This window comes from Protomyctophum bolini (assembly GCF_963924005.1).
Source record: "Protomyctophum bolini genome assembly, chromosome: 3".
Taxonomy (NCBI): domain Eukaryota; kingdom Metazoa; phylum Chordata; class Actinopteri; order Myctophiformes; family Myctophidae; genus Protomyctophum; species Protomyctophum bolini.
In genome coordinates, this window is record NC_137864.1 from 34,558,393 (window position 1) to 34,586,092 (window position 27,700).

General features: G+C 41.9%; 1 protein-coding gene across 1 annotated transcript; it reads right to left on the bottom strand.

Moving 5' to 3' along the window:
* Positions 1 to 3,928: 3,928 nt before the first annotated feature.
* Positions 3,929 to 25,875, bottom strand: LOC308313262 (insulin-like growth factor-binding protein 4). Its single transcript, XM_080760294.1, has 4 exons — positions 24,985 to 25,875; positions 10,832 to 10,995; positions 9,486 to 9,611; positions 3,929 to 8,438 (listed from the first exon to the last, which is right to left on the bottom strand). The coding sequence occupies exons 1-4, from the start codon at positions 25,340 to 25,342 to the stop codon at positions 8,301 to 8,303; spliced, it is 786 nt and encodes a 261-aa protein (XP_080616420.1). The 5' UTR covers positions 25,343 to 25,875; the 3' UTR covers positions 3,929 to 8,300.
* Between the last annotated feature and the right edge of the window lie 1,825 nt (positions 25,876 to 27,700).

The following is a 27,700-nucleotide window of genomic DNA, read 5'->3' on the forward strand; positions in this document are numbered from 1 at the left end:
ACACATTCGCCTTCCCTGGGAGTCACTAACAGCTCGACTGCTGGGGATGAAGGAGGTGGGGATGGAGGCCATGCCCGATGGATAGGGTCACCTGCTGACCCCTCCTTCGTTCTATCGAACGAAAAGGACACCTCCGCGGTCAATAAGAAGGGCTGCAGCACCCTGACAGTGGCCACGAAGGCCCTTTTTTATTTTATTCAATGCAATTGTGAACAATAGCCAAGTAAGATAATATATATCCATTGGCCATTCATATGGATCACTGTCAGTGTGAGGGGTGGTCAGGAGATGTCTATGAACTCTGCGTTTAAAGGCTTGAAGGCCATTGTATGTGATGGAGTCAATGCTCTGGTAGGCTGTTCCACACCCGGACAGCAAAGTTCTGGAGAAATGTGCGTGGTTGAAAGCATGTTCTGGTGTTGCTGTGCATAGGCGAGTGTTTCTCCGTCTGATCCGTCTGGAGGGAGCATTTCCTCTAGGGCAGTATGGGGATTGGGGATGCATTTTGTACATGACTGTAGCGGCGGCTGTCTTCTGTGGCTAAGGCTATCGATGGAGAGTGTTGTACTGACAGTGTCCTGGTCAACTCCTTCCTCTGAATATTGTCCAGTAGACCAAGATTTGTAGGTGGAGCACTCATCCAGCTGAGTGAGGCGTAGGCTACTCCATGACACTGCAGACATGTAGCTTGTAGACAGTTGCTCGGCTCTCGGTTGTGAGTTTATTGTCTCTGACTGGCCCAGATGGAGATTTTGGTCAGGTGTTTCGACCACGACAGCTTGTGGTCTATTTTGACACCCAGGATGTCAAGCTCATTTGTGGTGGTGCCCATTGAATTACAGGTCCAGCTGTGATGGAATCCTCTTTCTTGAGATTGTCATGAACTTGCACTTTGATGGTTTAACTTGCACTGCACTTTTGTTTAAATGTGGGACAATGCACAACAATAGAGCTCCCCGGGCCTTATCACAGGTGACAGGCCGGATGGGTCACGCAAAATATGCGTCTCATACTGGACCTACGAGCCTTCAACCGATACCTGATGGTTTAGATTTAGGGACTGGTTCACGTGGAGACCTGAAAGACGCATCCCCATTTAGTACCCACCGTACAGGAAAGTTCTGCCATTTTGGTTCAGAGGACGGGTATACTTGGACCAAGTATACGCCAAGTATATGCCTCTGAGACGGTGTATTTAAAAACACAATAAAAATAAAATAAAAAAAGAAATGCGATGCTCGGCGCACCTCCACGCCCCTCGTGCAACGTTGCCCTGTGCTCTGGCCTCAGTGCTACCGCAGATCACTTGACACGCGTGTCACGCAGTGAAATGCATGTTGGGATGTTGGGATACAGATGCATGACGGGAAGCAAGTAACTAATATAATGTTTCACAGTTCTCTGTGCAACATCCCCATTATGTTATCAACAGCTAATTCTGCTACACCACACTTATCACATGCCGATCACGTGACATGCACACATGCGTGTCTCTGTGAGATACAAACACACTACATGCCCATCGCTCGACCTGTGTGTGTGAGATTAGTGCCGGATCAACATGGATATCACTTAATTCTTTCTACCACCTCTGCCATCTACAAGTGCTTTGCTTGCTTTGTGGACCACTTGACCCATAAAAATTGGTCCGTGACCCACAAATTGGTCTCGACCCACTGTTTGGGAAACAGTGCTGTTTATAATATCAAGTATTTCAGTTCTAATAACAAGGGTCAGTCAAGGTTTACTGCCCCCTTGTTATTAGAACTGGAATACTTTGCATTCTTGTCTACATTGTGTGAGAGCCATACAGTTGTAATAGTGTGATCCCTTATAATAACATTCAAAAGCCTTGAGGACTTAGCCTACACCTGTCCTTTCTACCAAAATAGAATTTGTTTTGGATTTGTTAATTGATTGTGTTCCTTAATTACCTTTCCTTTCTGTTCACCTTGTTTGACCTATGCCCTACAATATGCAATTAGGCACTGTCCTAATCTAGTCTTGAAATGTGGTGCGGTTCATCGTCTCGGTTCTCACACAATAACGGAGACACTGGATTTCTATTAAGTAGACGGACAGTATTCCATTATGTGATATAAATGGGACCTTATTTGGTGGCAAACAGTAAACACCTTTTGATGTTGTACATTTGGAGGTGAGGTGGAGGTCACATGCCTCATGGTGCTGGCTTAACACAAAATGGGCCTCCCAGGCACAGCTGTGGGATTCTGGGTGCCCAAGGGCAGCCGAGGCCATTGAGTCAAGCAAATGATTCCATGTAAAGCTGCTCTCGTGTCTTCCAATGCAGATTTTGAGGCTCAGTTCTTCTTAAGCCTGCAGAGCTCTCCAAAATAGACCCAGGCAGTGGAAGTAAGCAGCCTTGAAAGTTTACTCTGGTGGTTGACAGTTGATGTATTTTTAGAAACCATTGCAGTAAGATAATTATGATGTATCATTTCCAGAGGTATTCCTTTGGCATATATGCCTTGAACATTGTCATCAACTGGTTTGTTTAACCTGTGTTTGACATTTGAAGTGATAGATCTTTCTTTTGTTTTTCATATATGAACCCCAGCTTAATGCATGGACAAAAATGTTAAAGGGATATTTCACCTTTAATTCCGTTTTAGATATTCATTTTATCAGACACACACACCCCATTGTAACTTCAAACTAAATTTTAACCATGATGAATTAATCAAAAACACCCGTCCTTGGTTTTGGTCTGCCCCCTCACGATGCTTTTCTTTTCTTTTCATTTATTTTTTACTGGGAAAGATTAACGTGATTGTGACATTAATTCCCTCAAATGTGTTATGTTTGACATGCATGCAGACGAAAAAATAATAAAATAGAGCTTGATAAAGGGCTCTTGTAAAATATACTTGGGCTATTTAATCGAGCATATTTAGTTCTTTAAAATATCAGAAGTAGCTTACCTGATACTACCCAAAATAGATACTATAGAAGTACACAGCAAATATGTGATTATATAGCGCTTTTATCCAAAGCTCTTTACATTGTGCATTTCAATTACTCCTTTAGGAGGGCCATTCAAGCCGCAAGTGGAGCCTGCGGCACCACAGTTTCCCTGCCGGTGGAGCCTGCATGCAGAATCAGGTAATCAGGTAATGTGGCCCACCACAACCAGCGCGCAGATAGCAGAAACTCTACCGCCCACTCCGTTGAGGCACACACAAACAAACAAGCCCTAATACCACCACTTTTACAGAACAACATAAATGATACAAACCAACAGACAACAACCAACACAACCCTTTGTTGCTCTCACAAGAATGCTGGCAAAAGGATTCAAGACAGAAGAGGGTTTATTTGTCACTCACTTTGCCAAAGCCTGTCAAAAAAACGTCCTGTGGCCAGTCCACCCCTGGGTGGTGCGCGGCCAGGAGTCAACCCACAGTGCCTAGTCCCGCCACGCGCCGGATGGATACCGGATGGCCCGCCCAGTACCGGCAGAGTAGCGGATTGTGTGTCACTGGTTTTTCCCTAATGGGACTGATCGAGGGTAGCTACTGGGACGTAAGTCGGGACTTGATCACCCCGGCTGGGTCACCCGAGTGAGGGGTATGATGTTGAGAGACCCGAAACCCTGAGGACCTTGGATACATCACTGAGGATGCGTCCCAGGTGCATCAATGTTTTATTTAGTTCTCAATCACACACATTCATACACGGTACACCAATGTCAAATACGTCATATAATGTGCAGTAATACTCTAAAGTCTATATAAGTAAGTAGTAAAGTCTAAAGTCTATACCTTGAATAAATGGAAATGGTGCTGTACATATTAGGTAAATATGCAAAGTAATAATTTGGGTAGAAATCATTATATTTCTACCTCTATTAGTGCTACAACTACTACTAACAAGAATGGAGAAGAAAACAAGATTCTATTTTCTGATGTATTTTAAATTAATTTATTACAGTGTGTACATTTCTTTTATCAAGTAAACATTTACAAAGTAACTAAATCATTTCATCATGTTCAGTGGTCACTTCAATGTTTAAATATCATTGTTTTGTCTTGTTCAGGTGTACAAGATCTTAACCATTTTAAATCCCACGCCATTGTTACACATGCAAAAGTTACTCTTCTAACATTAAAAATTAACAGATAATGTCCAAGGCAAACAGGAATAGTTCATCTCTCATAAAATGCAATTACAGTACAGCACAGCAAAGTCAGAAATCAAGTAACGTACAAGTAGCATAAATACACACAGTTTATGTAACTAGAACACCTGAAGGCTCTGGATCCAATAGGAAAGCCCAAACCATTTACCATCCCTCCTGAAGGGAACCTTACTACTTTGCCAAGAAAGTGTTATTGATTGTAACACGATCAGTTAATTAAATGCAAGACCTCAGGTGGGCCGGGTAAATTTGACATCTGTAACACATAAGCCACCATAACATTTAAATGTGCATCAGTGCATCCACATACTTTATCCTATGTTAAGTTTCTTTGGAATTAAAAAAAATAAAAAAAAACATTTGGTTCTTAATTGCCACTATAAAGCTGCAGCAGTAATTCAGTCTCTCCAATTTGTTTAATTTCTTGCATCTCTCTTTAGATTTTGGTGAAATCTAATTAAAAAAAAGAAAGAAAAATAAAAAGATTTTGGTGAACAATCTTTGGTCCAATTATTAGTTACATAATTGATCAAAAAAAGTGTTTGGTGACAGCAGTATTTCCGACATTGGTGGACCCTTGGCTTGAATACTTAAATGCCACATATACTGTAAATAGGAGATATATAGGGTAGTAGTGGATGTATATATCATGGAATATGACTGTGGAAAGCAATTCCATTCATGTTTCCCAAACAGTATAGAAAATGTATTTATTTGTAAATTGTTTAGTGTCAGCATCATGTTAATAGAATATAAATCTCTTTGCACAAAGTGGAATTTATTTACATGACAAATAAATATTGTAGCTTCCTCTTTTCATTACTTTCATTCTTCTTTTCTTTTCACTTAGACATCTTTAAGCTTTTTGCTTAAATGGAACATACATTGTAGATAGTAGTTTAGCTCTGCTGTCAGGTTAAACTGTAAAATGACCACCGCGCCTCAGCCAAATCAAGGCAGGCCGGTGCGTCACTGGAGCTGGACAGAGTGGAGAAGAAGGAGAAACTGGGGTAGTTAGTAGTTATCTTTTATAAATGATTAGTAAAGGTGCTAGGACAGGAGTGACTGATGTTTCGACATGAACTTCATCTTTCTTCTGAGCTCCTCCAGTGTCTCCTTCTTTTTGAATTGAAAAGGGCCAACCCCCTGGGGTTATGAAAACTATTGCTTGCATGTTTCCAAGTAACATATTGTTTGCAACAGGTTGTCTTATTTTCCCACGTTCCATTTGAGGTCATTGTGCTCTGAACTTGAAAAGGTGTGCCCTGCCAAGTACAGCTGCCCAAATACTATCATGTTAAAAGAGAGTCTACACAAAAGTTTGACAGATCCTGTTATCTTAAAAGACTTAAATGTTCATTAAAGGGTGTGGCTCCTGAACAGGTACTCTTACCCAATTTAAATTGGCACAAAATACAGGAGTTTGAGGTCAAGTATTTTATCTCATTAGCAGTCTCCCCACACTCTTAAACCAACCCCAAATTAACGTAATACCTAAACTAAAGCATGTGTGACATAATGCCGAAACACAACGATTTCAATGTTATGTATACATGTACTGTAGATCCATCAGCATCACTCGGCTTGAGTCGGCTATGGCTTTAAGTTTCACCCAATGCGTCATGGGTATGATACTACCGGTTCAAGAGCCACTACAGTAGGCTACATGTTATTAGGCTACTTTCTACGTCTACGATAGGAAGACCATCCCTAGTCGAAAATAGCCGATCTACAAGCTCAAAAGATGTTTGAGCATGTAAATCTGCTATGTTCGCTGAATGTACATCCCCGAATAGGGATGCTGGGGTTAATGTTTTTAAGAAGTCATCTAATTCAAGGTACAGTACAATCAAAATATGGAGAGATACAACACAAATATTCAAATGTTAAATGTTTGTGGCCACGGGATGGAATCAATGATGTAACAATAAATGTTGTGAGCCTCTCTCTCTCTCTCTCTCTCTCTCTCTCTCTTAATCTCCAAGGCATATCAATCTACTACCAAAATGTACCAAAGGACGATTCCAAGTTATCCATTTTTTAAGAGGAATCCAATCTGAACTGCATTCACATGTCATTGCACCATGTAATACAATCAAATTGCCATAAGAATATTAACAGTCTTGCTTAGAGAATGTAAAATATCAGACGAGGAGCTAAGAGCTTAAAAATAATATAAATAATAAATGATCTTTGCTACTCAATGGATGATCCATTGCTCAATGGATAATGATGGCAGCTTGGTTTTCCATTGTGATTCAGAAGTGAGGAATTCAAGTCCTCCAAACTAAGTTTAATATTAGGTAGCACTTCTGCTGCTACCAGGAGCTTTATCGCGTGTGTGTGTGTGTGTGTGTGTGTGTGTGTGTGTGTGTGTGTGTGTGTGTGTGTGTGTGTGTGTGTGTGTGTGTGTGTGTGTGTGTGTGTGTGTGTGTGTGTGTGTGTGTGTGTGTGTGGTATGTGTATGTGTGTGTGTGTATATATATATATATATGCATTTGTATTACTAGTCCGTGAAACAGATGGGCAGTAACTGCAGTGACACTGCAAAAATAATGTGATGTGGCTACATTTTGATTTGTTGGACACGCCTATTTAGGTCATCATTTTGCCGATAATAAGTCCACCTTTTGAGAATGTGAATCTTCAGTTCCCATCATAAAACAAAGCTCAAAAGTGCAGAAGCGATTTTCTTCATTTTGTTTTGGCACAATAAGTATATAGCACCACCAAACTGCACAAATGCTGCCAAGCAGTCTGTTGGAGAGTAAATCCTGCATGTTGAAGCATATTCATACAAACATGAGAATAGCACTGGCGTCTTAGCACCAGCTGGAGAAACAAGATTATCCTATCAGCAGTATACAGAGTTCTTAGCCCTGCTATGCTGCCATTCCCTCTGGACCAATAAGCTAAAGAGAGCTCATAGGCAAAGAGAGGGGATGTAGAGAGGGGGGTGGTGGGGGGGGTCTAGGAGGGTGATGAAGCACATCTATTCTGGGCTTTCAGACCTCTCAGAGGTACAGTTTCCCTTTTTCAAAGCAATCTCTTTTCACTCTTCGTTTTCTAAATGTTGTGAAAAGCCGCAGCTTATCATCAATTTGTAATTCAAAGCAGGGAATTGTTGCTTCCTCCCTCCACCCGGTTTATTTACTTTCATTTCTATCTAATGCTCTCATTCCATCGTTTTTCCGCTGCTTCACTGAACCATGTTATGACCAGGCCGGGTTAAATAGTATTTGCAAATACTTTTGATGGGTTGTTTTGACCTACTTATTAGGCCACATCCACACGGAGACATTTTCAAAAGGTTTACCGTACACATGGAATAAGAAATGTGTGTATACACATGAAACCACTGAAAACTTTTGCGGATACACCTAAAAACGTCTGGTCTGCCTTTTAGGTGACAGATCGTGAGGTTTGGGCACTTTGCATAGTTAGCTAAGATACTGTAGGTGATTTGAAAGTTAATTTATTACATTATTATACTTTTCTCTGAATAGATCTCAATCTCAATCGTAGTAGTCGCATGCGATGTGACTAGATGTGAATTGTCCTGGTACAATAAATCATATCATTCTGCTGCTCCAAGCAGGTTAAAAACTAATTATATTCAAATACTATTTCAACCACGACTGATTCCAATGATCTCACAGGATTGTTTGATTCTTTCAAAGATGAGGCAAATTAGACTTGAGTAAACCAAGATCTTGTTAAAGGATTCTTTTGTCCCACCACCTGTTACTTAAAGGCAAGCGCATCTGTCTAAAAAGTATCTGTCTATGTTCACATACGGTATTAAAAACAATGCACGGATGCGCAACAGACCCATAGAGATCACATACACACACAGGGAAACAAACAATAGCAAAAGTACACAACTCTACGGTTTCCTTTTTGTTTAGAAATCTCAAGTACCGCTGGCCTCAGGTGAAGTGAAGCTTGAGGATTAAGTTCTTTACACACACATAGTTAGAATAATCAGCACCAGTAGAATTTGGCTGGTCCTGCTCCCACCCCCTCCTCCCCAAAAACAAACACATGCGCGTTCACACGCACGCATGCGCACATATTGTACGCTCACACACCCACACATACAGACACACTAACCCCGATTAAAGCCCAGCCCTACTCCTCCTCACTCCCTTAGGGTAGCAGTCATTAACTGGTGGCAGTCCAGATCCCCTCGCAGCTCTAGTGGTCCTGGTAGTCTCATACCCGTCTTCTGGTCTACGCACCAGCACTTTCCCCGTTGCCCGTCACGCGCTGGGTGGCACTGTGGACAAATTATATAGGACACATGCTTACAAAAGAAGATTATGGCATGGAAGTGATAATAACAGCTGATAACAACAACATTAGATTTCATGGGAAGTCGTTAAACTGATTGTACATACAATTATTAACAGGACAAAGATTGACTTGACCGTCTCATATCGTGGCAGGTTCCTATGTTCCTTTGTTCATCATCAGAGGAGAGCCATTAGATACCACCCCTTTATTTATACAAAATTCGGTCTTATTCACTGTGTGTGCTAAGCTTAAATAAATAACAAGGTCTGGGTAAAGTAAAGAAAAGAAAATGTCTGTACAACCTACGAACTTCTCTTCTGACATTTCTGTGCCATAAAATGATTCTTGATTGCCCCCCATGTGCAGGGGTTACAAACGATGCCACCAGAGTTTTACCATAAAGTAATTATAGTTAATCAGTAAACAGATGGGATTTAAGTCTACTTCACAACAACGTGCTATCAAGAGCAGACTGGGGTACTTTTAACCCAGACTCTGGAGAGCTGGTGCCATTAACAGGGTTCACTTTTTATCACTGACTCTATGTCTGCTCCTTTGATTGCACACATGGCTCACAGCACACCACACAGCCTTATCTGAGCTTTTATGTGCTCCAATTCTCTTATTCTTATCTATACCATTGCCCAATCCTACAAAAGCAGTATAACAAAAAAAAGGTTATCGCATCCAAAAGCTAATAGCAACCATCACTGCAATGAAGTGATTATTGTTCAACAGTTGAAAAGGAACTCAGTTTAGTTCAGCTCTTTAGTTTTCAAACTAAATCACTTTTTATGTGACTTAAGACATTAGGTCTTGGCACGAGTCAGAACTCTTGCGCTCAATGTTCAACTGCACATTGTGTTATGACTTATAGAAGGATTGCGCAGTTTGCAGGTGACTTGGGGTTGAAAGATAAGCATATCCGTATGGGCTAACACTCAGACAGAGGTTAACAGATTAAGCACTAGAAGCAAAGCCATGAGATCCAGGAGATATTACTAGTGCTACCTACAATGAAACCACAAACCTGCTTGACATGGAAATCTCCATTCTTGTCACAGTTGGGTATTGGGATTGAATATAGATCATCATGTGTGCGTGTGTTCGTTGCCAGTCTGTCCAGTGCTCTCTGAAGCTCAGCACGACATGGAGCCTGTCCGGAAATTATAGATTAAAATCACATACAAATTAGGTACTGTAGGCTATATACCTGTGAGGAAACTTCAGTACATTACTATTATTCCCCCCACATTTACTTCATTGCACTTTTTTATAATAATTATTTAATATTCCTATATAGTTAATTGAATGCATTATAACTTTAATTAGCACATTTTAACATCTGATTGTCTGGATTTGGATCTGCCTGGATCTGATTGCCTACTGTTTGCAGACAATCTTGTGTCACTGACAGACATTTTACGTGCTCTGCATCCTACATATAAATAACACTTATGTGAGATTTTACTGGCTTTTCTTTTGCATTTTAATTCATGATATTGCTGTTAAAATAGTTTTGTGCTTTGAAAGTTTTATTATCTCCACCAGGCCGAAGGCATGGGGAGAGAATATGTTTTGCACTCCGTCCGTCCGTCTGTGTACATCTAATCTCCAGCACCGTTGGTCAATGCCAAACTGTGCACACACACTCCCTGGATGCCAACAAAACCTCTGCCCCAAGTTTTCCACAATTGCCTGTTATAGCGCCACCATGAGACATATTTTAGCCTATTTATATTACTCATACAGATTTTATTTATACATCACGCAAATCGCTATACACAGTCATGTGATCAAGACGCTAAGATTGCCTTTCAAAATTTGCAGGATTTCAAACAAAATGTCTCAAATCATTAACACAGTGTGCGATTTCCGTGACATTATGCACACACATTCCCATTAGGCAGAGGAAGAAATGCCACATCTGCCGGTTATAGCGCCACCATGAAGCCGACTTTGGTAAAACACATATCTGTACATTACTCGTACATATTTTATCCATACATCACGCAAATCTGTATACACATTCTCCATAGTTATGAGATCAACACGCAACCGTTCCGCTTTCCCATATTCCAGCCCGATTGCCTTCCAAACTTTGCTAGGATTGGTCCATTTTGAACAAAATGCCTCAAATCATTAACACAGCCTATGATTTCCCTGAAATTATGCACACACATTCCCACCAGGCAGATGACGAAATGCAACTTAAATGTTTACACGGTTACACCTATAACTGCACTGATCTGTGTAAAACTTTGTATGTGCACTACTACACATTATGAATACACTGTTACGTATATACTTTTTAATATATTACTCCTACACAGTTTGGTTTGAAACTGGTAAGAGGTCAAAGGGCATTGTTCTCACCAGTGCAGCCTTTGGGTCTTCCCTGGCAGTGTTGCTCCTCTGGTTGTTGGATTTAGGAATGTGTCTAGCCAGGGTCTTCTGTATGCAGCGTTTGTCCTGGGGACTACACCGGATGTTGCTGTTGTTTGGGTGCTCAGGGATGATCTCGTCTTGCCTGTCCATTGCTTCCAGGCAAAGAGAAAAGTCAGCATGCAGTACACGTTAAACATAAATGTTTTTTTTTATTTGATTATCTTTATTTTGAAACCTTCAGGTAAGACAGTCAAATAAGAAAAAAAAAACACAAAACAATATATATATAACCACAATGCATGTATATTTCTTTTTTTGAATGAAATAAGAAAATTATAATGACAACAATGTGATCATTGGTCTTGCACCTGAAGTTCAAAAAGGAGTAGGAAGAAGTAAAAACTTATTTACTCCTACCCCCATCAGTAATTGCAATAAACATATAATCCAAATGTAACTGCATCCATACATACATACACACGTACATGTGTCCATGTGTATGTAAGAACAATAAATGAGAAATCAAGTATAATAATTAAGAAATCAAGTATAATAATTAAGAAATCAAGTATAATAATTAAGAAATCAAGTATAATAATCAAGAAATCAAGTATAGCCCGAGACAATCAACGTGCCTCATCCTCCACTCTGTAATAGTTAAGTAAGTCATTTTTGTACATCCTCTTAAATTGTACAATGTTGGTGCTTTGTTTGAGTTCTACAGCCAGACCATTCCACAAATTGACCCCACAGATTGTTATACATTGACTTATGCCCTATGTCAGCAATGCTACAGGTTATGAGATTGTACAATAGCTGCCTATTTCTGATTTGTTTTAAAAATCTAAGAATTCTGAAACAATATTTTGTGCAAGTGACCCCCATACAAGATTTGTATTGTTAAGATGTTTCAAAAATATTCTAAATTTGTTCAAGATATTTTGAAAATAGCCCGCTCACATATGGCTAAAGTGGTTAAATTTGTATGCTATATTAACACATGTTGCTGGGGACAACCTGGAACCCCCTCAAGTAGCTCTGGTCCATATAGCATAATGCGTTGCATTTAGAGCTATGTTACTCTCGACTTCCGGGGCTCGCATGAATGCAGACCAGCCTCTCGTGTTTAGTGTAAATAAAAATAACGTTTTTGCTACTCACCAAAACTCACCCCGGAAGTCGAGAGTAACATAGCTCTAAATGCAACGCATTAGAGCGATGGACCAGACCAGAGCTACCCCTCAAGGAGCCCTTGGGGTCTTCGAACCCCACTTTGAGAACCACTGCAAAGAATCATACAAGGGCCGAACAGGTTCTTTGTATGACAACAGTGCTATATAGTACCTCAACCACCCTAAAGAGTGGTATAATTGTGTGTATAATTCAACTGTAAGGTGGCATGATATAGCAGAGTGGCCCTTACACATTATAGGGGCAAGCAACACATGCCAAGCAAAAAAACAAAAGAGCCTAACACGACCATTTAGGCCAGTGGTTTTCAACCAGTGGTCCTTCATGAAATTGAGGGGGTTCCTGAAATGATGGAGAGTTGGTAACCAAATTGACCCCTATAGAGTTAAATTATTTTTATTTTTATCTGCATTAGTTAATTTACAAGAAGTCTACACAATTAGAGAATATAGAAGAATTGTTATTTTGTTCAACATTTGCCTGTTATCTCTCCTATAGTACCACATCAACACAGCATGGAATTGTGGACAAAATTGTATCCAACGACAACAACAACAATGTTGGTGGTCTGTGGCTTGAATGCCAAATAAATGGGCCTTCATGAAGTGGGTTGAAAACCACTGATTTTGGGAAAAGTCATAAATGGATTTTGATTTGATATCGTGTATGACTTGACATCAGAGATAGAGCGAGAGCTACTGGGCTACTCCCACTGTCCTTCTGCATACCCACTGTCCCACAGCTGAACATACAGTGGTGGAATGTAGGCTAAAAACGAGGCCAGGTTAACCTCAAGGACACCGAGTAGCATTCTCACTCTGGGGGGTAAACTGTACCTTGGCCCTTTTCAACTGCTGCACCACATCTATCCTACAAGGGCTGGTGCATTTTAAATGTTGCCCCGCCCCGAACCCCGCCCCTGCTCTGCCACCCGCTATCCATTGTGGTTTGTGCCACATTCACCTTTGCATCCCTATAATCCTGCAGTTCTGTGCCCCTGCAGGCAGCCAGCTGCTTCCTGAGGAAACCCCCCCCCACACACACACACACACACACACACACCCTGCTCTCCCCCATTCCTTCCACAAGAACCTCTCTCTGAGCCAGATGGAGCCTCTTTCAGGGAATTTTGCACTGTCGCCAGTGGGCATTCCTGGAAACGTATACTTCTATGACTGTGTGGTAGTGCACAGAGTCATAAGATGAGCAAGACAAGGGACGGTGACCTATGGCATTTCACAGATTGGCATTCCAATCGAAACCAAACCATTCGCAGTGATTATAACCATGGCTTTAGCATTTTCAAGCTGTTCTTTTTCGAAGATCTCTGGAAAAGATCTGGATCCTGGCTCAGGTCTCAGGTGACTACCAGGCCTTACTGCTATTGGCAATAGCACAATAAAGGCAGTCCAGTATCTTCCTTGATATCCGCTCAAGCGGGTCCTTGACCTGTTTTACTTTGAATTAATAGTCATCCCATGTTCGTGTTAGAATATATGTGCTGCTCTGTGCTACACATTGGAAGGTGAGAGAGTCTCACTGAAGTTCATTGATAAGGTTATTACTTGGTTTGGCCAAAGGGAAGTGTTTCTTGTCTGTTTGTATTTTTAGTCTTGTTGCCATTAGCCTTGCTCATCAGCACTTTCTCCCACAAGACCCAGCAGGGTTTCAGCTGTTTCCGCAGTCCCAAGCTGTTCTTTCCCCTCTTTTGCCATTTTGCGGTTTTCCGATTCCACACTTTTTCAGAGTGCCATTTTACACGAGCCTAAGTGATTTAGAAGTGGGTCAGGGGTGCCATGTCCTGTTTGCTACCACTGCTGTTCTCCAGGGAGGAAGCTACCATTTCTCTATGTGGTTTCACCAAGACTGGATCAACAGCTTTCAGTGTAAAACACCAGTCAAGGCTTTTAGCTAATAATACACTGTGCTGCTGTCACAGGTGGACAGCCAAAGCTATACTATAGTTGAAAAACAAAACAAAAAATGTCAGGAAGAACAAATTGTAATTATTTGGTATTTTAACAGATTATGTTAAGTCCCAGAAAACATAAATTCACATGTGGTCCAAAGAACACAACCCTTACATTATTCAGTGGGAAATGGACTGTATTGAATAGTGAGTAATGGTACACACAGGGGATACAGAAGGAATGACATGCAGAAATGGTCATTATTCAATCCGAATAAGTAGGAGACTATTACCCCTTTGTGTGAACAGCTATAGGGTCTCTGTAGGGACTGCACTCTCAATACATCCTTTATATCCTTAGGGTATGCCACAACTCTGCTCAGAAGTGTCATATAATGTACTGATAAATGGCTGTTTTGAGCACTGTTATCGGAATGTAATTTAGCCCGTTCATCCAGTCATATGCCGTCCCCTTAACACAATGATGTGCTCAGCTAGGATGACAAATATTGATTTTGGTGGACTGATGGCCTTTCCTCAAGTAACACCTTAAACTAAACTTTAGGGAGCATGTCTTGCAATATACAGACTAGCTTGCGGTTGACAATCAAGCCGTTTCTGTTGCTAAAACTGTGTCTAAACAATTAGAGGTAAAACATGTATTTAGGGCAGTCCTACATATTGGGACGGTGATGTGACTTGTTTTCAATGCAGTAGGTGTAGGTCATATAGGTGCCAGAGAGGGGGTCCCAATTGGGGAATGACTGGTGTTGCGTCGGTCGGGGTTGTTCAATTATCTAAAGTCCAATAAATAGCCTGTAGACAGAGGTTCAATGGAACCTAGCACTGGCATATTGAATGATTACAAAATGGGACCATGTCCTTTCATGATATGAATATGAACAGCAAATGAACATGAATAAAAGCAGATACGGCCTGTTATATTGCGAATCTCTCGAGATTAGCTCCATATCAGTCCGTTGGTAGGGGCGCTCCTCAACACGCAGGTCAGCACTCAGATGTCTGTCCTGGAGAGCTCTCACATGTCTCTACTTTTTCAGACACTATAGATCTCTCTGTCTCTCCGTGACCTTGCTATGCACGACTAGTGTGCACTCTTTTAAGTAATGGTTAATGCTCTTAAAGGTCTACTTTATATCATCACTGGTCTATTTATTTACTTTTGGTGGTCTCTCTAGCACCATTTTGTTGCACAATTGTCGTAGTGCATTGGCTGTCGCTGCAGGCTTGCTTCTTGCCGCAATGACCATATAGGCTATAGTCTACCCTACGTGCAGTAAGTGAAGTTGCTCTCTAGTCTCAACTCCCCCCCCCCCCCCCCCCGTCCTGACAGCGCCACTTGTGTAGGTTTCACTGCATTGTCTGACAATGTGAGACTAATGCTGCAGGCTTGGGCTAGGGCAGGTCGCCTTACTAACTGTTGTTCACCACGGAATGCAGACCATGATGCCTCCATGTGGAAACTAACCGTGCGCAATTTCTAAGTAGATTATAGCTGATTGCCACCATATTGATATGCAACTCAGACGCCGCACTGAGTGCGGCCATCAACCACTCAGCTAAGGCCTTGCTCAGCTGCCTGCTCCTCCCGGGGCTCAAGGTTTCTGTTGGCGTGCCTGCCTTGTTTTCAAAGCCAAAATGTTTTGTGAGTCAACATGTTACACAGGGCTGCATTTCTTTGGCATCAACATAGTAGCAAAAGCTATTATATTGTTTTGACGTGGTCTGCAGGTCCATAATTCCTTTGGTGAAATGATATGCAATGCATTATACTAACACCATGGTGTCAGCATGCCATGACACCTAAGGTCTGTCAGTTGCACTGATACAGTATACCGAGGGAACATAGGATCTAAGCTGACCCCACTATGGTTATGCCCACAGATTCATGCAACAAATGTTGTTACATTTCTTATGATCAAGGATTTAGATGTGAGGTGCGAGAGAGCATAGGCTAACAACTAGTGACTAGTCTAATGGATGGATTGCCGGGACAAATGCAGAATGCAGAGTTCTACTTGGAGGAAGAGCCCTGACTAATCTAATAGTCCATATGTCCCATGACCTTTCCTGTAGTGCGAAAATTCAGGCCAAAAAGTCAACTTTGCACACAAGACATCTCATAATCTAAAACAGTGCTACAGGGACGACATCATTTTGTAGGCCAAACTGGAAGATATCACTGATATGGGTTCCCAGTGCAGATTTCCCATGGATTTTGTGTTTTGGATAAATTAAGAAAAATATGACTAAGGGGGCAGTCACACTGGGGGGTGGGGGGGGGGTCCTTGAATGGCAACAAACCGATCCGTTGCCATTGAAAAGCATTGGCAGAATCTGCCCGCCTAGGCACCCAAGCTATTTTGTTTTGTTTAACAAGATAATATGCACAACTGCGTGTTCCTAAAAGCACATAACGGGTGTAAGGAGCAGCACACCCTCTAGCGGCTGATAGCTGGGGTTTTAGTGTCATATTGTTTCCCAGAGTTTATGACGACTGAATCCAACTAGTGTTATACTGCCTCAAACTATTCCTGTCAGTCAACAGGAGATGCTGTCTGAGTGCTGGACAACAGTGTTTTATGCTCAAGGCTGGAGAATTCATAGAACCACCAGAGCCGCATTCAGTGCTGTTGCCAAACAACCATCCAAGTTTGAGTTTAAGCAATAAAAACAACCCATGAGAACAATTATAACATTGTTACTCTACAAGCTCTGCAGCGACTTTCAAGAAGCACATGTAACCAAAAGTGAATAATTTATGTGTGCAGCATAATAATAATAATTTGAAAAGTGACTGATGATTTTTAAAAGTAATAAACGTAATTAGGAAAACTCTGTCCCAAATTGTATTACGATATATTGATACGGATAAACATGGGCCCCTGAATCTGATGCCATCCAACTATGTGATACCGTTCAGTATGGATTCAGATCTCAACCAAGCTGTGGTTGTTGGATTATTATTGTGTAGATATAACTGTCAATGTTAATGGATTACATGTCTACTGTTGATATGTTCTTACATGTTGAGAAGTGAGCCAATTAGTATGCCTAGCCTTAGTAGCCTACATTACCTGTATCTCCAGTTGTGGGTGTCATCTTCACGTTGAAGTGATCAGTAAGGATGATTGTCAACACATTTTGTTTGCTCATGTCTTTGCGTCATCATCACTTTTCACAATTGCTTGTTTAATCTGTATCCTGTGTTCTCTATCCTGATTGGATAAAATTGGTATCCTGACTTTGAATCAGGGGGGCAGTCAGACAGATTTTTTGTGAAGCCACTAAGGAAATGAAAGTTCATATAATGGCCTGTTGTGGCGCTATCATTGGGCTCAAAAAAAACCATAGCCCCATAGAAGTCCATGTATTTGGGCCCAACTTCACCTAGACTGTATTACCTTAATAAACATGGTCATGAATACTTTTCACTAGTTTAAAGTCTCATTTCTAATGTCATGATATTCTTTTTGGAAAATGATGGCCCCATTTATAAAATAAATGACCATAAAGTCGCGCATGTTCTGAGGGGCGTGGCTACCGTTACAGTCTATGAACGGGATTCCCCACCCACTCGAGTCAAAATAAAAACCAACGAAGAAGAAGGGGGGAAGTCCCGCCTCGTTGTCTGGGCCAGCCAATGGCCAAACTGGGCTCAAACGGATCTTGAAAGATGGCGACTTACAGTGCAAGGGATTTCAGGCTTCATTTTACGTTCACGTTAGACCCGGGGAACGCTTTGTCCATATTTTTTACAGTCTATGCTTTGAATATAAATTTTCTGTTTAACAAATACCTGGAGAGACGGGGGGACTCCTGTTACTGAAAACACTGAGTTCTATAGCATTGACTCTATAACAATATGGCAGCCTATTCTATGGACTTTTCATAACGTAAAAGAAAGGGGGAAAAATCACCCCACGTGTGTGGCAGCCAAGTCTATGCAATGTTTTAATGTTTGCTTAAAGGAGCACTTTAAGCATGTTTGTTTAGGCTACTAACTAGAGTACTAAACGTGACGTCATGTGGCAGCCAAGTCTACAGACTTTTAATGTTTGTTTAGAGTACAGTGTTTGTTTAAAGGAGTGAGGAGCCCCTCACTTAAGTGTGATTTCTTATATGTGTCTATTTGGTACCTGATGTGTCCAGTCTTCTGGGGAAAAATGGTGCCCAGACACCTCGCAGCTGCCTTTACAGTTACCGTCAGGAGTGGGACCTGCACTACTGACATTTTTGAGGGGTGATAGCCCCTCCTATGTCCAGCTTTTGGTGTATGTGTTAACACAAAATTTGTCTACACAAACATTAAATCCCACTGACAATGAATGGACAATTTTGAGTGTTTGTGTAAACACAAACATTGCGTAACACAAACATTGAAGATGAAGGTGAGGATGCAAATTCTTATTGAGATGATGTATGATGATGTACGATAATAAGATTTCTTTATTGAGCAATGGTCACGGTCACACAGTAAGGTCAAGGTTTTGCTTGTAGACGAATCCGCAGAGAGGTGTAGGCCAGCTGTAGGAAATCAATGCTGCAGCGTCAAGCTGCGCTTAATGTGACACCTCAGACGAATCCACGGAGGGTTGCCCCAGGCGCAGTCATAGCTGCGGGGCGCCGCTCAATGGAATCCGTCTATACATGGGTCAGTGTGAGGGAGGGGCCCATGGGGTGATGCCTGAAGCAGCAGGATACCCAACGCATGTGACTAATGAACTGGCTGGCAGCCATTCAGCCTGGCACACCTGAACTTCCATGCGCGGCCAAAAGAAGCCGTCTGCCGGCGTCTCTTGCGGGTTTTTAGACAGCTTGTGGATGGAAATGAAGCTCCACCCATGCAGCAGAATGCCGCTGGGGCAAGCTTTTCGGGTGAATTTCACTCGTGTTTAGTGATAGTGTGATAGAGAAAAGTTCAATACATATTACACCCATAATGGACTTTTTTTTTCACTGGACCATTCAGTGAATGTCTTAGGAATGGGTGGACCAAAGGAGAAGTTTCCAACTTCATTTCTCTTTTCTTTGAATATTAAAAAAATAATATGCATGTTTTTCACCGATTTTGCCCCCCCCCATGAAATCTTTTTTATTTATTTTTGTGAAAAGTCATGATGAAATATTAAAGAAGAGTACCTCAAGTTGCCATGTATTGCTGTACTGCAATATATTTTGATAAGAAATATTAGTTATGGAATATTTTATATTGGGTCAAATATACCTATGTTTAGTGATGGTGTAAAAAATATGTTTAGTGTTCTAGGGTTAAAAAAGACATTCAATATATTTATATTATATAAATTATATTTAATATAAAAAATATAGACTGTATGAATAAGATTACGATTAATACAATTATATTGAATAAAATATATATAATATCAGATATTCAGTTATTTCACTTAATTCAAATATCACTTATTTTTTTGTTTTGTTGTGATAATCCTCCCAACTATAGAGTGTGCTGACTATATAAGGAGTTCCTCCCTGTCCCCAGTGAGCCCCTGGGGTAAAAAAAACCCTAGGTTTCGTTTTTGGCTAGGTGGCCAAGTCTTCATCCAATCAGGATGAGAGGGGCCTTCCGCCAATCATGATCGAGCAGAGGCGGCCTTGGTGTGCGTGGTGTTGGCCTGTTGTGTCCCCCCACTGTAGAGCGTGTGGTGCACGTGCACATCTTGCTACCGGGGCAGATTGGGGTTTTTTCCAAATCACCCAAATCTCTGAATGCTCCTTTAACGTAAAATTCTCATTCATACATAATTTCTACATAATAAAAAGTTATAATGAAATAATAAAGAATTATCAGATCATATCATCATATATCATCATGAATTATCTCATACTGACTATTGGCCAATCATAATGCCTGTTGCCTGTAATTGGTTAGCTGATTTGCTCGTTTATATATGACATACATTTTCCCTTCAATGTCAATGGCGTTTAATGTTTTGATGATTAATTTACGTCATATTTAGTGGAATTCTGACGTAATTTCTCCGTTTATCGTGAATGCCAAAACTTGAGACGTGTGGGGACAAAGCTGTTTATAGAAGGGGTTAGCGCCTCTTAAAAATCACACCCGTGTTAAGTGAGGGGCGCTCACCATCATCAAGAATGGTGGTACCTTATTGGCCAAGCGTTCCCACCAACATCATCTGATTGGTCATCCGATTTGCTCGTCCTTATATGACGTAAAATGTCCTTTAGGTAAATTTAAGTTTAGGCCTTATTTATGTCATATTTGGCGGAACTCTGACCTAATTTCTCCTTTCATTGTCAATAGCAAATATTGAGACGTGTGGGGACAAGATTTAGCGGACATTTGACCTGAATTCCCCTTTCATTGTCAATGGCAAATATTGAGATGTGGGAGGACAAAAGCTGTATAGGAGGGGCCTCAAAATCACAGCTGTGTGAAGTGAGGGGCGCTCTTATCATCATACATTATCATATATCATCTCATTCCGGCCAATCACAATGTGTGTCTTCACCTTCATCTTCAATGTTTGTGTTTGTGTTTTAAGTGTTTGCACAAACACTTAAAACTGGCCATTCATTGTCAATGGCATTCAATGTTTGTGTTACTGTTAGGACAATGTTTGTGTTTACACAAACCCTCAAAGCTGGATATAGGAGGGGCTATTGCCCCTCAAAAATGTACACAATTGTATCATTAACTTGGTTTCTCCTTAATACAGCTATATTTGCTCACAGATCTCTGAAATGAAGTGAGTTGCAGTAATTATGAGTTTTTATCACTTGTTAATGGCCTGTATATTATATAATTATTGTAACATACCCACAGGGATGTTTCCAGGGTCAATATGTGTTTTCTTTTAGGCTTTTATTTTGAAGGGTTTCCTGCCCAAAAGTCAGTTCTCCAGTGCTTTTATTTGAATGATTTCCTGCCCACAGTGACAAATCAGTTGCAATTAAATTATCAAGTTCACCTGTGACTGAGGACAACGCCCAGGATGGGGTTGCACACTGAAGATCATAAAACTGCCACCTGCCCACCTCAGTGGTAAGGAGATTATGGAACAGATACTGCCACAAGAGAGGAATGGCATACATGGAGAAATATGTTTGTTAAGGAAGGGACGGACGGTACCGAAAAGGAAGGACGGTTGGCCAAACAAGCCCTGTAACAAACTGCTATGCAAATGGCACTTTCTTAGCACCTGGCTGGAAGGGGAACAAGGTTAATCATTTTATTATTTGTCATATCTTGTATTTTCACTGTTGAATTTGAATTTCACTGAATTTGTTGGGTTTGTCATGGTTGATACAAAGGGGGTTTTGAGTTATGTTTCACAGTAAAAAGTTAACAGTGATTAACTTTGATTATGGGTTCATGTGAACATTTACGCTGTTTGTTTAGGTCTATATGCATATGTCTCAACCTTTGCTGATTTGTGTTTGCAAAAGGTATGCTATGAATGAACACGGGCCAGATGTTGTCATTATTGATGTAGATTCCTGGCAGATTTGAGCAAGGCTGTTTTAATGTGTTCACATGACATAGGCCTATGAAATCAGAGAGCTTTGGGATTGTGATTTCACCATCCTCTTCAGAATGGGTATATTTCATGGCCAAGACCACGTTAGATTGTTTGTGTATCGCCTCCACAGCTCAAACAACAGAAGGGGGTTGCTCTCCCGTGGAGAAGGGCAATAATTAGCTGATCATATTTACTCCTGCATTAAAGTCCCAGCTGTAAAAATGTGCAGCATAACCCAAAACAAGCAAATATTATACAACATCAGGGGATATCTGCTGAGCAGGGATTTGGCACCATAAGGTACTGTACTCCTACAGTACATGGTACGTACATCCTTAATCAGCCCAAATTTGGGTGTTTTCATACAACAACATGGACAGTGAAGAATTGAGGTTATTACACTGGCTGTATAAGGACTAAGTCACATTGGGCTGAATTGTGTTGAAGTTGGAATTAACAAAATACTTGACAACTTCATTCATTGGCGTCTGTAGGCTGTTTCATATCTGACATCTGTATCTGTTTGTAAATAATACCCATTTCACAGTTAGCTGGAGGCATTTGAATATGACACCAGGGGAGACTTGGCTGGAATGTTGGAACGGATGCCAGCACATGCATAATGATTTATTCTAAGTAGTACAGTGGGTTTCTAAGAATTGTAAATCAAGAAGCACCGAGGAAGTGCCTTGGTCTTGGATGTGAGATGCAGAATAGTGGTTGCCGTTGCTATGGAAATTGAATTTTAGAACAACCTTAGGCCTGATTTAATTTGAGAACAGTATTAAGGCTACACAGTTTTAAACCAAGGGAAATAATGGGATCATGTAACATGCATTTTCTTGTTTTTAAATAGCCTTTACATTAATATTTAGAAATTGTGCTTGAAACCTGATCTAATTATCAGCCAGTACAAGACAAGACTTAATGAATGATACAAACAGTATGCACACAGTATTTGCCTGCACCCCTAAATTCACTGGCCTGTCAGCATTGTTTTCTATCACATGGCGTCCCTTTTTTATGAATCCCATTTATTTTCTAAAAACCCTCATCTATTTTTATCTGGCATGTTCACTGTTGCTAGGAGTGGAGCAGTGCGGGACGTGTATTCAAGTGATGCACCCCCTGGTTTAATAATGCATAAGTACGGGGAATGCACCACAAATGACTTCTCCTGGTACTTGTGACTACACAGCAAAATTCTCAGTGTTAGTTGAATTCTGAGAGTGTTTAACATTGTTCATAGTCAGTAAAATCAACACCAAGTATTTAGCAGTGTACAGTTACTCTCCTCAGCCTCTCTCCGAACTCCGATGCCAGGGTTTACGTTGAGCATTCTTATACAGTACAGGAGGTTTGGAGACATTGCTGAGGAGTATGGATGTACATTGAGATTTATTGAGCAGAGCCTCCCTGCTTTGTTATGACAAACTCCAGGGGTGAGAAGGAGTGGGGATTAAAACAGAACTTGGCATACATATTCTAGAACACTGAATACAAAACTTCTAAACTTTCCAAAATGTTACGTGTGTCACTGTTCCACCCTGGAGAATGGAACAGATAACCCAGTTCTCTCTTGGCAGATCGGACTACAGAACATCAAAGCCATTCGGTAAACAATGTTTAGGAAAAACATTCTCAAAGATTAAGCAGCGTGGTTGGACGGAGCCGGGCCAAGCCGAGACTGCCCTCCTTTTATCATGCTCTAAACAGCTTTCCTCTTCTTTCTGATTCCGTTTAGTCACGCTATGTGCCGGCCTAACCTATGTTGGCCCCGCACAGGGAGCAGAAGGCTCTCATTTCGGCTCTGGCAGCTAGAGTGCCGATGAGCTCATCTTTGTAGAAGAGCTGGACACGGTGGGCGATGTGCTTGAAGGCTTGGGAGGGGAGAGAGGTGGGGGGGGGCTCAGAGGACCAGGGGAAACAGATGCAGCATTAGAGAGAATTGCTGGGAGCTTAATGTTGGTTAAGTTGAAAAGTTTTCTGTTCTGGCAGTAACAGACAGCCTGTTGCCACCAGTGATAACCCTCTGGGAAGCAAGGCTTAGCAAAAAAGCAGCTCTGGGCCAATTAGCAAGCGATCTGGAACAAATGAGAGAAATGCACTGTTCGCGGCACGTTTTTAACGACCACCTCTCAAAACTCACATGCCATGCCATAATGGAAATTAGATTCAGACAACTGTATTCATCACAAAAAGGGCAATTCACCCGCCGTCACAACCGCTCCATAGTCTTTGTAGAGACAAGGGAGAAATATGGGAGAGAGAATTCCATCAGTAACATGGGGACAAGACAACATCCTCAAGCAGGCACAGGAAAGAAGGTGCGATAAGATATGCAGCATTAAACGCTTTCCAGGTTTAAAGTGGAAACGGACTGTGATAGACTGAAGGACGTACACTGCTAAGGGGGGGGGCATACAACAGGAGTCAGGTGTCTGCCAACAAGAGCATGATAAAGACATCACTTGTGAAAAGGAGTTAAACATCTGCAGCAAACAGGAGGAGAAGAAGGAGTAAGTGGAACGTAGTTGGAGGAAGAGGACAAGAGACATCCGTGGAAGTGGATTACTGATTGCAGGGAGCTCTAATAGCCCCAGACTGGCCACACTCCATTACAGAGTCATTTCATGCAGCAGACAGGCAGCTTTTATTACCTACTCTCATTACACACACACTGCCCAACATTGCACTCTTCTCCACACCACACCACAGATGTCCGTACGTCTGCGTGCATGCTCTCCACATGTGCCTGTGTGCAGGACCACAGATCAACATGCAGACACACACAGTGTATGTACATGCACGCACATGCAAGCACTGCACGTTCTCTTTGCACTAATGAAGAATCATGAGTGCATGTGTGTGTGCCCATGTGCAGCCATCACCGCGGGTCCTCTGTGCTCCTCTCTGGAGATCTATGTGGGAACAGCGGGGGCCAATTCACAGCAAGTGGCCGTGCGTGAGACAGCAGTGGAACTGTATGTGCTCTCATGGGAGCAGCGAGGAGCTGGCGTATGTGTGCTCCTGTTCAGGGCTTAGCCGAGATTAGGGTAAACAAGCAGCACCCCCACCCTGACCCAGCCTGGCTCAGGTACGACCCAGGGGAGCAGAAAGAGAGAACATTCTGCTCTGCTCCGCCACAGGCCCAAAAGAGAGACAGACAGACACAGAGAGAGAGAGAGCTGGAGACACACGCCCGGTGATGGAGAAACTACATCAACAGTGACTAGCTGCCTTTACATGATCCACACCGTTACCAGTACTCTTATATCCCAATTTTAGACGTTCAAAATAATTTTGAGTTTGATTATAGATCATCACTGTTGGAGATGTACAAGGTGTACTACCTTTACTACCCTTGCATGCAACGACACCATTCTAAATGATTTGGGTATTTAAATAGTTCCAGTGGTCATTTCAGCACACTGAAGTAACTCCCCCACCCCCCTCTTGAGTCCCCTCGCACACAAACAACGACCAGTAACACAACCAGATGAATTTCTCACCTGAGTTCTCCTCCACCTCCCTTTCGTCGGTGCACACCCCCTGGCCGTGCATCAGTGAATGTAAAGGCCTCTCTACCCCACGTGGTGGGAAGCAGCGGAGCCCTGTGCGACAGCGAGGGGAGTAGACACCACAGTTTGTCCCCTTAGGCAGGGCACAGGTGGGGCAGCATCCACACCCTGGCTCACGCACCGTCTCCGTACAGCCGTCCGGCAGACGGCAGTTGGCCAGCCGCTCCTCGGGGCACACAGGGCAACGGATGGCCTCTTCTGGCAGGCACAGCGTCACCAGAGACAGGGTGCCGAAAGCCCACAGGCCCAGACAGAACTGTGCTGCTGCCATGCCACCTTCACGCACCATGGCAGCCCCTACACCTGCACACAAATGTATGCCCGATGATGTGGTCCCTTGGTTTTATGCACGTCTATTGTGTCAGGTTTTTGTTTCGTTTTCTGTCTTTAGTTTGCTGTCTTTTTTTGTAGAATAAGGGGGGATTCGGTGGAAGGCTTTGTCCGTAATGGTCTTTGATCTTGCCAGCTGGTTAGTGTTTCAAATGCAGGGATACAATGCCTCTCCTGTATTGGCTGTCCGTTCCTCAGATTCGATTTCACAGAGGCAAAGATGCAAGCCTACTCCTGTTCTGCTTGGCTGGCAAAAATAGTGTTATTTTTTAACTAGTTTTCAATATGTTACAAAGAACACAAGTAAGAATATCCACTAGTGCATTCAGGTGAGTCTTCAAGTTCAAATCTCCATATCCCTGGAACCTGACCCCTTCCTCTGAAACAGAAGAAGCTTGTTGTGCCAGTGTTCAGATGGAAGCAGGTCATCAAACAACAGTCTTTTGCAGAAATAGCAGCAGTTTCCTCTTTTGCTGGTGTGCAATGCAATGGACTCACTCCTAAGAATGGCTCTACATGAGTCGCTCTCCTTGGACTTTATACTGGCTCATGGACACGCCTCCTCCTACAGTGAGAGAGAGAAGCTGAAAGGCACAGCAAAGAAATGCCAGGGTAGAGCTCTCACTCTGTATCTCTCTCTCTCTCACTCTGTCTTTTTCTCTCTGGCTTCCACACACACTGAAGCTTACATACAAACACACTCACTCACACTCTCCCTCACTTGTCCTCTCGCAATCAGAGTGCACAGAGAAGAAAGAAAGCTGAATCACCTCACTAGATAAACATTTAAGGCCATGCACAAACACGCACACCCACATGTGTGTGTGACTGTGGACGCACACACACACACACACACACACACACACACACACACACACACACACACACATATTACAAATTAATTCATTAATTTCCCTGAAAAGAGATGATCACAACATGTTACATTGCAACACAAGAGCTTGTAGATTTGCTATTTTCAAAATACTTTTGGAAAGGATGCCATGGAGGATTATGTAGCCATTTGTGCAAGTCTTTTATTTTACTTCAATATGATGATTGTTTTACCCTCTTGTTTGCAACATTTTGTAACCATACCAAATTGCAATGCAAAACGATTATTATTATTATCATCATTATTATTATAATAATATTATTATTATGTTGTTTAGATAGTAGTAGTACAACTACAACATCATTCTCTGCTAGTCTTTCTGCTATTCATTTTCAACATATTTCGTGAAAATTAATGTTGCGAGTACGCAAGTATGAACATTTTATTAAACTGCACAGCTAGAGATGGAATGAGAAGTACTTTTCTGTCCTGCTTTTAATCTCTCTTGTTAAAACATTTTTATTCGTACAAAAAGGGATTAAGGGATTTTAATCCTTTCCACAGTCCCATTCACTTATACTACACACAATAGTGCACACACCTTCAGAGCTAAAGCATTGTGCTGTGTGTGTGTGTGTGTGTGTGTGTGTGTGTGTGTGGGGGGGGGTACACCAGGTGGGACACTATGGCGACAACTGAGCAACCATATACCTTCCCCAATTCCTCTCTCTTTCTCTCACCCACCGCACGCACGCACACACGCACACACACACACACACACACACACACACACACACACACACACACACACACCACCACCAACGGCAACTTGATAGCTATAATAGGTAAATGGACAGTACCCCTGCTCCACATTGGTGCCCTAGCTGCCCCCACACATCTTAAAAAAGCCTCCCACTCTCTCTCCCACAGTGGGCACACTTTCAACAGCACTGTGATCTTCTAACACGTTTGTGTGTGTGTCTGATCGCCAGTGAGTCTGTAAATGACCACATTGTATCCGTGCTCGTTCAAATGTGTGTGGATTCATGACATTCAGATCTCTTGTATTCGTTTTGTTACGGTGTTTGACTCCATTTTACCATGGAAACACAGCATGTATTGTAATTTCTTTGTACACATTCTTTCTCTTGGCCTTTTTCGTGGGACTGGTGGCTGTTTGCCATAGGCGGGACATGGGCAATGGTGACTGGTTCAAGGACAAAACGTACTTTTATTACTGGTACAACGTTTCAACCCTTTTAGGGCTTCATTAGGCAAAAAAAGAATAATAAACCGAAACATTGCGCCATTAATAAAAGTATGTTTTTTTTTTAGCTTAAAAAAGTGTGGGGAGGTTTTACCCTGTCCTTGATGCCTTGATGTCCAGCACCTGGCTTAAATAAGCTCCATAAAATGTGGACACAATCTAATCTTCTCTGTGAATGGTGGCTGGTTGCCATAGGCGGGAGGGACATGGGAAAAAGC